Source organism: Narcine bancroftii, chromosome 14 (assembly GCF_036971445.1).
Source record: "Narcine bancroftii isolate sNarBan1 chromosome 14, sNarBan1.hap1, whole genome shotgun sequence".
Classification (NCBI taxonomy): domain Eukaryota; kingdom Metazoa; phylum Chordata; class Chondrichthyes; order Torpediniformes; family Narcinidae; genus Narcine; species Narcine bancroftii.
The window spans coordinates 39846344-39860282 of NC_091482.1; the positions used below are offsets into that span (position 1 = coordinate 39846344).

Genomic DNA, 13939 nt, shown 5'->3' on the forward strand with positions numbered 1-13939 from the left:
TGTTCTTGCCGTTCGTAGGTCAGCTTGGTTTACGAGTAGCCCTACGAAAGTTTCATTCACGAATTCCCTGGCCGTCTGGTTCACGAGGTGCCCACGTCTGCTTGGTTCACGAATTTCCCCACGTCAACTTGGTTCACGAGTTGCCCGGCCATTCTGGCTATCTTCTTGCCTTTCATAGGTCAGCTTGGTTTACGAGTTGCCCCATGACAGCTTCATTCATGAGTTGCCTAGCACTAATGGTTAAATAATGGCCATACGTCGGTGAGCTTGGATTACTAGTTGCACCATGACAGCTTGACTCACGAATCGACAGGCTGTCAGGTTCATGAGTTGGCCCACGTCTGCTTGTTTCACGAATTGCCTCACGCCAACTTGGTTCACAAGTTTCCCGGCCATTCTGGCTATCTTCTTGCCGTTCGTAGGTCAGCTTGGTTCACGAGTTGCCCCACGACAGCTTGATTCACGAGTTGCCTTGCCATCTGGTCACGAGTTGCCCGACGTCTGCTTGGTTCACAAATTGCTCTACGTTAACTTGGTTCACAAGTTGCCCGGCCCTTCTGCTTAACTAATTCACGTTCGTCGGTCAGCTTGGTTTACTAGTTGCCCCACGACAGATTGATTCACGAGTTTCCCGGATCTTCTGGTTATCTAATTGCCGCTCGTCAGTCAGCTTGGTTCACTAGTTGCCCAACGTCTGCTTGATTCCTAAGTTGCCAGGCTGTCAGGTTCACGAGTTGTCTGACATCTGCCTGGTTCACGAATTTCCCCACGTCAACTTGATTCACGAGTTGCACGGCCCTTCTGGCTATCTTCTTGCCGTTCGTAGCTCAGCTTGGTTTACGAGTTCCACAACGACACCTTGATTCACGAGTTGCCTTGCTGTCTGGTCATGAGTTGCCCGACGTCTGCTTGGTTCACAAATTGCTCTACGTCAACTTGGTTTACAAGTTGCCCGGCCCTTCTGGTTATCTTCTTGCCGTTCGTAGGTCAGCATGGTTTACTAGTTGCCCCACGACAGATTGATTCACGAGCTCAGGGCCCTTCTGGCTATGTTCTTGCCGTTCGTAGGTCAGCTTGGTTTACGAGTAGCCGTACAACAGCTTCATTCACGAGTTGCCTGGTCATCTGGTTCACGAGTTGCTCACGTCTGCTTGGTTCATGAATTTCCCCATGTCAACCTGGTTCATGAGTTACCCTTCCATTCTGCTTAACTAATTGTCATTCTTAGGTCAGCTTGGTTTACTAGTTGCCCCACGACAGATTGATTCACGAGTTGCCAGGCCGTCTGGTTCACGAATTGCCCCACGTCCACTTGGTTCACGAGTTGCCCGGCCCTTCTGCTGAACTAATTGTCGTTCGTAGTTCATCTTGATTCACGAGTTACCTGGCACTTCTGGTTATTAATGGCTGTTTGTAGGTCAGCTTGGTTTACGAGTTGCCCCACGAAAGGTTGATTCACGAGTTGCCTGGCCGTCTGGTTCACGAATTGCCCCACGTCTACTTGGTTCACGAGTTGCCCGGCCTTTCTCGCTATCTTCTTGCCGTTCGTAGGTCAGCTTGGTTTACGAGTACCCCACGACAGCTTCATTCACGAGTTGCCTGGCCGTCTGGTTCACGAGTTTCCCTGACATCTGCTTGGTTCTGGAATTGCCCCACGTCAACTTGGTTCACGAGTTGCCCGGCCCTTCTGCTTAACTAATTGCCGTTCGTAGGTCAGCTTGGTTTCTGAGTAGCCCCACGACAGCTTCATTCACTAGTTGCCTGGCCATCTGGTTCACGAGTTTTCCTGATGTCTGCTTGGTTCACGATGTCAACTTTGTTCACGAGTTGCCCGGCCCTTCTACTTAACTAATTCACGTTCGTCGGTCAGCTTGGTTTACTAGTTTCCCCACGACAGCTTCATTCACGAGTTGCCTGGCACTTCTTGTTAACTAAAGGCTGTTCGTAGGTCAGCTTGGATTACGAGTTGCCCGAGTAAAGCTTGATTCACGAGTTGCCCCACGTCTGCTTGGTTCACGAATTGCCCCACGTCAACTTGGTTCATGAGTTGCCGGCCCTTCTGGCTATCTCCTTGCCGTTCGTAGGTCAACTTGGTTTATGAGTAGCCCCACGACAGATTGATTCATGAGTTGTCTGTCCGTCTGGTTCACGAGTTGCCCGACGTCTGCTTGGTTCATGAATTGCCCCACGCCAACTTGGTTCACGAGTTGCCCGGCCATTCTGGCTATCTTCTTGCCGTTCGTAGGTCAGCTTGGTTTACGAGTTTCCCCACGACAGCTTGATTTACGAGTTGCCTTGCCGTCTGGTCACGAGTTGCCCGACGTCTGTTTGGTTCACAAATTGCTCTACGTCAACTTGGTTCACAAGTTGCCCGGCCCTTCGGGTTAACTAATTGCCGTTCGTAGGTTATTTCATCAATTACCGTGTAATGTTGCTTATTCTAATTTACGAGTAGAAACATGAATGCTTTGAAATAATGTTAATGTGCACATCTAATAACAGGGGTTAAGGCCACATGGGAGGTTTGTAAGTTTGACACCTGAACTCGAAAGTTGAGCTGCCTCCATTCCACCTTGATCACCTTTTAATGGGAGCCTGATGAAGAACCAACAGCCAATTTGCTTCCAGATGGTGGGGGGGTGGGGGGGATATTGGAAACTGAAGCAAAAAGCCAAGCAGTTCTGCTGTCATTGTGTGTATATTTTCATTTTGGGTTTCCTCATGTTGCCTGTATCCATGTTTAATGGGGGTCTGGTGATGAAGGATATTGTGGCAGAATTTTGGATTACCTCCAGGATTATCATAGCAGAGCAAGGAAAGTCAGCAAATGATTAATGGAATCATCAGGTGCAGAGACGATAACACCATAGATGGGGGCGGGTTCAGGAACAGGTGAAGGGAGGTGGGAGGAAAGTGTGATTTGAAGCTCATTTGGGGGTAAGATTAGTTTGCAAGGTTGCAGAGATTGATTTATTTCAAAGAAGTATTCGAACTCTAGAACCTTACAATATTACATAACAGGAACAGGCCCCTTTGGCCCTTCTCGTCTGTTCTGAACACTTTTCTGCCTAGCCCCACTGACGTGCACCCAGTCCATAGCCCTCCATACCTTTCCCATTGTTGTACTGGTCCAAATTCTTTTCAAATTTAAAATTGAGCCCACTGTCACCACTTTAGCTGACAGCTTGTTCCACACTCACACCATTCTCTGTGTGAAGAAGTTCTCCCTCATGTTCACCCTAAATGTATCCTCGTCACCCTTACCCATGTCCTCTGGTTTGTATTTCACCTGCTCTCAGTGGAACAAGCCTACCTATATTTACTCTGTCTATCCTCTACATCATTTTAAATATCTCTCTCAAGTCTTCCCTCATTCTACACTCCAGGGAATAAAATCATAACCAGTTTAACCTTTTCCTGCAACTCTGCTCCTGAAGTCCAGGCAACATCCATGTCAATCTCTGCACAATTGCCATCCTTCCTGCAGTTAGGCGACCAAATCTGCACACAATAATCGGAATTTGGTCTCACCAATGTCTCTTGTACTTTCTACTTTGATTTATCAATGTCAATGTTGCAAAGGCTCTCTTTTCAACCCTGTCCACATGTGACACGACTTTCAGAGAATTAGGTATCTGTATTCCGAGATCCCTCTGTTCTATCGTACTCCTCGGTGCCTACTGTTTACCCTGTATGTCCTTGCTTGACTTCTCCTTCCAAAATGCAACACCTCACTCTCATCTGCATTAAATTCTATCTTCCATTTTTCAGCCCATTTTCCGAGCTGGTCCAGATCCCTCTGAAGCTTTGAATACCTTCTTCGCTGTCCACAACACCTCCTATCTTAGTGTCATCTGCAAACTTGCTGACCCAATTTACCACATTATCATCCAGATAGCCTTCCTGGTTTCTTGCTTGAGGTTTTTTCTTGCATTTTCTATCCTCTTCAAGCACCTCATTTGCTCTCTGATGTCTGTACCTTGCTGCACAGCTCTCTTCATCCAAACCAGATTCCTAAGCCTGCTAATCTTGCCTTTCATCTTGACAGGAACATGCAGTGTCTCTTCCCTCCAAATGTCACCTTTATAGGTCTTCCACTGACCTCGCACATACTTTTCCCAGACCACACCAACTCGATCATTTCCTCAATATTGGCCTTTCTCCAATTTAGAATCTAAACCCGAGACCCAGACCTATCCTTCTCCATCATTAATGAAACTAATGGCATCATGATCACAGAAGTTGATGTTTAAGGAATTGGAATATGCATCAGAAAGACAAATCAGTAGTTCCCGTTTGGCTTTATTGATGTGGAGAGCAATTCTGCTCATGCAGTCAGTGAAAAGGCGGACCATTTATTGCAGTAAATGGCTTGGGATTGATGGTCATGGAGAAAAGTTGTGGGCCATTAAGTGCTCAAGTGGGAATAGGAGTTGACATCGGGTTGGATTGCTGAGGGAGAACACATATTTGCCAATGAAGGATGACGGATTGGGGAGAGGGGACACCCGGAGTAAAGGTAGATGGGCAGAAAAACAATAATGCAGAATAACCTTCTGCAGTCAAATCTGTGTCCATTAGTGGTGAAAAGCCAAATGAATACTTCAGCATTATTTTTACCAATGGTGATGTGAATCTAAGCTTCAAATACTCCATGTATGCCAGCTATCGTAACATTTTTAAACATTTTCTTGTGATCCTGATGGTTTGCAAGGGGATTTCAGGGCCAGCCAAGAGATGTAGATGAGATAAAGATGATGAGCTCAACAGCATCAGAAAATACACAAACATCAGGCATATTAAAAACGTAGAAGCATTAATGAGTAAAGATCAATAAAATGTTTGATCTGGTTGTTTGAGAAAATCCCAATATCCTGTGGTTATTGGGTCCTTGAAAATGTTCGCCTCCTCTCCCCAAAGCAGGCCAGAGAGTTGTTGGTATTTATGATAATTTTAGAGAATCGTCTTGACAGGCTGTTATCTCCTTGACACCAAGACAATATCGAAATTAACCAAGGCCTCGGCGAATCTAAGATCTACAGAAAGAAATCTCAGTTTTATTGTGGATGAGTCATTGTGTCATTATGAAATCACAGGTCCTTCATGAAGAAATTTCTGAACATGAAGATGCTCTTGAAAAGTTACAGGAAGCAGCAAAGTGCCTGCTGTCCTTGAGCAATGACGTTGTTCCAAATGTACTTCAGCTTCGAAAGACCACAGGTACCATTTCAACATTTGCTGCTTAGTTCAAAAGGTGGTTCTCTAATTACAACAGATAAAAGTGATACTTCCTGCTGGCAAATTAGACATTTTCAATATATGCAAATTACCAATTGGGATCCACCAACCTCTTTGAACCATTCTAAAATATTTCTTGCAATTGATTGGATTTCGAATGTTGAATCATCTTTACCAAGCACGTCCTAAATAGCATATCATTTCATAAACTGCTCTGAAAACTCTAAAATAAATGGAATGATCATTGACTAAAGAACTGTGTACATTCAAATAAATGTTTGAATAAAATACAGTATTTAAGAAAGTTCAATAGAACTTTCTCCACTGAATTGTTGTGAGTAGTTCAGACTCGTATGCCAGAATCTCAATAGTATTGCAAAATGTGTATTTATTGAATGAAATGTTTGCTCGAGTGGTGCATCCCACTTCACCTGCTCCTCCCGATGAGTAAAAGGCCTTGAAGTCAACATGTTTTCAACAAAGAGTTGCACGACTGTCCTTCTCTTTCTCTCCAACTCCTTTTGCAAATGTCCCTTCCTTTTCACTGTTCCTCATTTCACTCATCTGCTATTTCACGTTGATTCCCTCCAAACTTTTTTCATTCCTTGACCACCCTTTTTCTCCTACTTTTCCCTCGTCATCTTCTGTTCTGCGTTGCTTTAAATATTACTAAACCCACAGTTCGCCTTTCTCCAAAACAAAAAATGTGTTTGTTTTGATGAAAACACTGGAACCTTGTGGTAAATCTTTGAAGACACTTTTAAATGTATGTGTTACTGAACCTTGTGTTCCTTTTAGCTACCATTGAACAGAGATTTCAGCGTTTGCATCAGGGAGCATCAGAGGAGAAGAGGAAGTTGGAACAGAAAAATGTCCAAGAGGAAGACCTCAAAGGTTTACTTTTACCTGGCACTTATAATGTTGATTGCAAGATAAATATTGACCGGGACAATTACAGTCCGAATACAGGCCATCTCGGCCCCTCTAGTCTGCACCTATTTCAGTGAGCTCCTCTAGTCCCACTTTCCCACTCCCTGACCAGTCCCTTGACATCCATGCACCTATCCAACTTGTTCTCCAATGACACGAGAAGTTACATCCCAGACTCTGGCACCAGGGAGACAAACTACCATCCTGTTTCTTTAATGGTATCCACAGAATCCCCTATCTGTCCTCCTGACCATTGAATCCCCTATAACTATCACCCTCCTCTTTCTTTCCCTACCCTTTTGGGCAACGGAGGCTGACCTTGTGCCAGAGATACAGCCACTGATTCCTTCCCCAGCCTGAATGCCCCCACAACGATACTCAAGGAGGAGTACCAATTGTTGAGGGCTTCAGTCGCAGGGGCCCCCTCCTGTATCTGTCTCTTCCCTTTTCCCTCTCCTAACTGTAACCCACTGATCCTCCTCCTGTGGCCCTGCTAAGACCACCTGGCTATAGCTCCTATCTATGACGGCCTCACTCTCCCTGACCAGAGCGAGTTCCTTAACACAATCCCTGAGATGCTACAGCTCAGTACACCTAGTGTAATCGTGGATGTCTGGGAGGCTATAAGACTCCAGGACCCCCCCACATCTGACACTGAGCAGAGAAAACTGCTCTCACACTCATCCCTTCTCTCTTCCCCTCACCTTAGAAAGAGAAAATAACAAAAAGATAATATGTGGCAAATATACAGTCTTACCTTAATCCAGAGATGCTCGACCCCAGTCTCTTCTCGACCTCAGCCTCTCGAGCCAAAGCCTCGAAGCCCCATTCGTTCACCAGGCCACTCCCTCACTGGATCACTCCTTGCTAGCCGCTCCTTTGCCTTACCCTCCCTTTATTGGCCCTTGACCAATTTAACCCGTCACTCTCACCTCGCTCCTCCTCCGATTACTGCCCGAACTCTGGTTGCCGCCTCCTCCGACTTGCTGCTCGAACTGACTAGGCCCAAGGCCTGGTAAAGAACAGAATTTATTGTATGATAGAATCTTGTATGTTCTTTAACAAACCAGATAGGATGTGGTTTAAGATCTCATCCAAAGCAATTGCAACCACTCATGCAATTTTATTTCACTACTTCCCCATTGTGCCATTTAGAAATGCACAGAATCATGTGAATGGTGTTTCACTTCACCATCTGAAACAAGCAAATGGGTTATTACTATTAAAGCTTTCCCTTGCATGTTAGAAGTTTGAAAAAGATAAAAGCTGCTACATAGTTTTATGAATCCACAAGTGTATAAAAAGTAGGTTGTGGCAAATCAACAGCAATTATCCATGCTTGCTGCATCCAGGCATAATCGAAGATTGGAGCATGACTGCAACACCATGTCAACTGTGGCGAATTAACTACCAATCCAGGCTGAGCTTTAGTAAAGCCCCTGTAACCTTGACTCCCTGTTCCACTCTATGCTGAATCGAATAAAGTGACATTAAGTTATGTTAAATAACATATTAGGGGTCTCCTAAGTAATCAATATTGACCCCTGGTGGGGGTGGGGTGGGGAGTGGGTGGGTCAATGGGAAGATCCAAGGGGTTGAAAAATCATAGGGGGTCGAAAAGGCGTCGATAAACTTTGAGGTGTGGATTCAACTTTTTGGGTTTGAAAGATTCTGCTCCTGCCTGGGCGCTCGACGTCCCATCACCTGCTGGCTCACCCTCCTTCCCGGCCACTGGGCTTAAGCCAACTCAGCTTAATGGCTCATTGGCCACTGCATATCAAGTTTGACTCTTTAACAAAATGCTTCATCTGTAATATCAAGCACTTGTGTTGGTCTTGTAATGTCCCCACGGGGTACTGTATCTGTGCTGAGCATTTGTGCTTTCTATTGGCTGGCCCATGGCCAGTTCTGTCTCCCTGTTGGTTATTTTGATCATGTGACGATGAATGGTGGACAGATGGCTGGTGATGAGGGGAAGGGGGAAACAGAGAAATCTGTTTGTGACAAATTGGCCCATCAATTCAATGCTTGCTATCAAAATACCCCAGCTATATTGCCCCACTAGCCCCATAACCCTTTCCTTTCAAAGCACCCTGTGGCTGTACCCCTCAACAAGTATTCTGTTTTAGATCATGTAGAAAGTGGGGGGAGTGTGATAACGACCTGCCAGGGACAAGTCGAGGTGGCCATTTCTCCGGCACAGTGGTTGGCACCCCTGGCTCAGAAGGGAGGAGTGGGAAGAGGAAGAGAGCAATGGTGATTGGGGACTTGTTGGTTAGACAAGTGGATAGGAAGTTCTGTAAATAAGATAGAGGCTCCCAGATGGAATGTTATCTCCCAGGTGCCAGGGTCAGGGACGATTCAGATCAAGATCACAGCATTCTGGAAGGGAGGGCAAGCAACTGGATGTCGTGGAACAATGACATCGATAAGAGTAGGGATGAGGTCCACAGGAGGGAACAGAGGTAAACATTCCTTTCTCCAGACATCTAAAATCCAGAAAGCTCCAAAATCCAGCATTTTTTTTCCTGGTGCTTGTACTGTGGAGAGAGAAAGATAGAGATAGATGATAGAGTGACTTGTGTGGGAAGGGGGAGAGAGAGATGGCAGCGTGACTTGGGCGGGTGGGGGGAGAGAGATGTCAGCGTGACTCTGGCGGGCGAGCTGGGAGAGAGACGGCAGCTCAATGGGTGGGTGACAAGAGAAAGACGGCAGCACGACTTGGATGGGTGGGGGAGATGGCAGCGTGACTCGGGTGGATTGGAGAATGGTAAATGTAGTCCCCTTGTTTAAAAAAGGTAGTAGGGAGAATCCTGGGAATTTTAGACCGGTGAGTCTTATGTTATTGGTGTGTGAACTAATGAAAGGGATTCTTAAGGATGGGATCAATGAACATCTAGAGAAATATAGTCTACACAAGGATAGTCATCATGTCTTTGTGAAGGCAAGCTTGGTCTCATAAATCTAACTGAGTCTTTTGAGGAGGTCACAAAAGAAATTAATGAGGGTAGGGTGCTAGATGTGGTGGACGTGGATTTTAGCAAGGATTTTAGAAGGTCGGCCACGAGAGATACCTGCAGAAAGTCATGAGTCATGGGATGAGTGGAAAATTACCTGCATGAAATAAAAGCTGAAATGTGGGAAGACCAGACAGTAATAGTGGAAGGAAAGGATTCTGCCTGGAGGTTGGGGACTGGTGGAGGGGCCGCAGGGATCTGTTCTGGGAACCCCTGTTCTTTGTGATTTTCATAAATGACCTGCACGAAGAGGCGGATGGATAGATCAGTAAGTTTTCGGATGAGACGGAGGTTGGATTGGAGGAGTTATGGATGGAGATGAAGGCTGTTGAAGGTTACAAAATGATAAAGATGGGATGCAGAGTTAGGCAGAAAAGTGGCAGATGGATTTCAATCCAGATAAGTGAGAGTTGATGCATTTTAGAAGGACAAACCAGAAGGCTTAGTCCAGAGTTAATGGTCGGTTACTTAAGAGTGTGGATGAACAGAGGAACCTTGGGTTGCAAATCTACACATCTCTCAAGGTTGCCCCACAGTTTGATAGGAGAGTTAAGAAGGCCTATGGTGTGCTGAGATTCCTTAATAAGGGGTTTGAATTCAGGAGTAGAGAGGTCATGTTGCAACTCTACAAATCTTTGGCATGACTCACTTAGTGTATTAGGTTCAGTTCTGGTCACCACATTATAGGAAGGATGTGGAAGCAATGGAGAGGGGGCAGAGGAGATTGACCAGGATGCTGCCTGGATTGGGAAACAAGTCTTATGAGGCAAGATTCGCAGAGCTGGGACTTTTCTCTTTGGAATGTAGGATTAGAGGAGACTTGATAGAGGTCTAGAAGATTATGAGAGGCACAGATCGGGTGGACAGCCAGCAAACATCAGAGATTATATGTACAAAGTTAAGGGAGGGGAGTTTATGTTACATATCGGGGTGGTTTTTTTTACACAGAGAGTTGTGGGTTTCCTGAAACAACTTGCCGGAGATGGTGGTGGAAGCTGAAACATTGGGAACATTTAAATAGAGGGTGATGTGGTAGGAAGGGTTTTGTACTTTGTTTTAGGAAGGAATGTTTGGGTCTGCACAACATCAAGGGCTGTAGGGCCCTGAACTATGCTGTAGTGTTCTACAGTCTATGTATGTTCTAACTCACCCCAATCGCAAACCTGCCACCAACATCAGGGTAATATACAGCAATCTAATCCCCTTCCATCCAGCATAGGCATGTCTTTGAAGATGAGAAGGACTGGAGAATGGGAACGAATGTGGATCACTGAGAGAGTGGCACACTACTGGTTGTGCCATTATGTCACCCGATAGGACCCCATCTCCCCTAGTAACCGTAGTTTGGAAATACAAGACTGTTGTTCCCATTCATCAAAGGAAGAACATTTGACTCACGGACTGAAGTGTTTTGACCATGATTCCAAGTTGCTGTTCTGGAAATTGAAATGAGATCGAATAGTGTAGCTTTCACCATCACCATTATACTGTGGAATATCTCCCCTAACTGAATCACAGAATAGACACAGCAGAGAAGAAGGCCATTTGGCCCATTGTACCATGCCTGCTCTGTACATGGATGGCCATTAATTCTACACTTTGACCATGTAAATATATCCCTCATTATCCCTCAAATTTGATCCTGAAAGTCGGTTCACAGGCGTGAATTCAAACTTTGAATCTCAGAGTAAAAACATCTTTCCCTTTGATCATTTTTTAACACTTATCCCCTTTGTGACTCAGAACTTACTGATCCCTCCGCCAGCACGAACAGGCTCTCATCCATTTTGGCAAAATCTGCACTATTTGATGCAAATTTAGACATTGTTGCGTCTACTTCCAAATCTCGATTTTTTTTAAATTAATGAGTCCAACACTGATTCGTCAAGGAATATAGTATTTCCCATCCTTTCATCCATAAAACCACTATCTGAAGCCACCTCTCAAGCATGCATGTCAACAGTCGTCCAAAGATATTATTTGCAATTTTATATACTTCCCTCAGCAAAAACAATTCAATCCAAACCTCTTCAATCTAGGCAACTTCCTGGTGACCTCTTCTGAACCCTCAACAATGCTTTGACATCCTTCCTGAAATTCAGAGACCAGAACACTATGTAATATTCCAAATGGGGCTGACCCAAAAGTTTAGACAGCTGCAATTTGACTCACCAATTTTTACATTCAGTGCCCCAAATTACGACATCCAGCAGGCTGGATGTTTCTTTACCATCCTCTCCACTGTCTTGTCTCTTTCAGGGAGCTATGAGCATTCAACTCAAAATCCTTCTCTCCATCAATGCTATACTTTCCTCTTGCATTTAACCCCCCCCAAAATCCAGCACCTCATTCGGGGGAGGGGGAGGGGTGGGGGCGGTGGAGGGTGCAGGAGAGGGTGGGGTGAAGGAGAGGGCGAGGAGAGGGAGGGAGAGTTCTCGAGGAAGGGGGAGGGATATAGGAAGAGGGAATTAAAGGATTTCTATTGTCTCAGATTCTCTATCAAAAAGTGCAAATCATTTTGTGCTAAAGACTTAGCGTGATCTTGTTTAAAATTACGTTCATCTCTTCCCTTGAATGACTTTTGTTTACGCTGCTTGTAGATTCGTAAAGTGCAGAAGGGAGGACAACAACTTGTGCTGGAAGTCAAGTTGGTAGCAGGACCAACAGTCAATAAGGCAGCGACACTTGGAAATACAATCAACATGTTCAGATATTTCTACATCCAGTCCTGGAGGATCTCAACAAAGTTCAAGCAAGATTTGTGCCAACATCTAAAAATTAGACAACTCCAAGAAAAATATAGTGAACAGCTCCAACCTTTGAACACGTCATTCATCACCCTCAGGAAACCCTTCAACTCTGCATCAAGGAAACAACTATGAGCCGCCCCTTCTAGTGTTAGATGAACTGAAAAGTGCATATGGATCCTGAGACTCTTCAACAAAGGCATGTTGGCCACACTCATGGTCAGCAACAGTATGTGGGAGCCTTTTTACGTGAAGTGAAGAGTAAACAAGGATCTGTTTCAGGTCACTTGCCTGAGTGCCACTGGTACCATGTAACCCAGTCGCATGGTCGAGTGGTCGGCGATTAAACCTGCTCCCCCACTAGGCTTGCCTGGTGAGGAGGGTGGCTAGATACCCTGCAGAATGAAAAACAAGATGTGTCAAAGGGAGGACAAACTATGGACAGGAAGGTCTGGCAAACCATCATCTGAGAGGGAACAGCAACCTTTGAAGCCAGCAGATGTGCAGAAATAGAAGAAGATGGGAGGAGAGGCCGTACCAACCCAAGCCTGATCTGCCATCTGGAACGAACTGTCCTGAATGCAGAAGAATTTTCAAAGGCAAGATTGGACTCAGAAGCCACTTGATAGCAACGAGGATGAAAGATTTCTGACAGACAGCCCAGAATTCAAACTCATGTGCAGTCCTGACCACTGGCCGTGTAAAGGCATTGCCCTAACACTATGTCAACCATGACACCCTGTCAGCTCAGAGAAGCCGGCTGGAATCTCGAGCGACTGGAGGAATCAATTGGTCAGGCAGCGATGGGGAGGGGTCGGGGATCAGCGGCGGCAGTGGGGAGGACTCAGAGATCAGCGACGGCTCCTCCCACAGTCCCCACACACAACCCCCAACACACAAATGCCCCACACACACATACACACTCTTTTTTTGAAAATTTTATTTGATATTTTCAAATTATATAAAGAAAATCAAATACATATAAAGTAACTATAAAATACAACCCCTCCCCCTTACTAATACAAAAAAAGAAAAAACCCTCCCTCAAAACCTTACAAAAAATGTATCAAATACTCCCTGATTGGTGTGCCAACCATACAATTATTTAATTTCTATAGTCCTGTGTTCCAAATATAAACCTCACATATCAATAAAAAAAGAGCAATTATTTCTCACATTATATGTTAATTATTCTAAATATACACAAGACTGCAATTCATTATGCCATTTTCGCAAGTTTAGTTGGACATCATTCTTCCATGTGACAGCTATACATATCTCGCTACTGCTACTGCTAACCCTAATCTTAAAAAAGCCAAATATGGTTTAGCCATTTCTGAATCAACAAATGGAACAATAACATAACCCAACAAACACATGTTTGGATCCAATCGAATATCCATTTTTAACAAATCCCTCAAACATTTTATAATTTCCACCCAAAAATGCTTAATTTCCTTACATGACCAAACTCAATGTACAAAAGTACCTTTCCGCTCTTTACATCTAAAACATAAATCTGTTAAACTGAATCCATATCTATTCAGTTTCTCAGGGGTTAAATATAATTGATGCAAAAAATTACATTTGACCACACTATAATTAACTTTGTTACACTGTCAACACATATTTTTGACAATTCCTCCCATGTCAAAACAATATTTAACTCTTTTCCCATTTCTCTTTAACTTTATAAATATCTACTTTTTCCATTTTCTCCTGCAACAACCTATGCATATCAGAAATAGAGCCTTTTTCACCTTTATCTGCACTTTCTCCCAATTCATAATAATGTTGTTTAGACCGTAAAATTATTTTCTCATATTTATATGTTTGTAAATTATTATCACGTAATTTCACTTTAGATAAAATTATCTGTACAATTGTTTCGTAATTTTTTTTTCTCCAAGCCTTCAATTTCCTTTTCCAAATTTAAATCTTTCATCATCTCAAAGAGTCTTCGCCATTTTAATTCTTTGAACAATTCTTGAAGATTTGTCCAACAAA

The 13939-nt window shown here is 44.2% G+C and overlaps 1 protein-coding gene across 1 annotated transcript; it reads left to right on the top strand.

Annotated features, from left to right (window-relative positions):
• The first annotated feature begins 4468 nt into the window (after nt 1-4468).
• Nucleotides 4469-13593, top strand: LOC138749488 (microtubule-actin cross-linking factor 1-like). The gene is made up of 3 exons (XM_069910888.1): nt 4469-5220; nt 6037-6132; nt 11786-13593. The coding sequence occupies exons 1-3, from the start codon at nt 5067-5069 to the stop codon at nt 11791-11793; spliced, it is 258 nt and encodes an 85-aa protein (XP_069766989.1). The 5' UTR covers nt 4469-5066; the 3' UTR covers nt 11794-13593.
• The last annotated feature ends 346 nt before the right edge of the window (nt 13594-13939 follow it).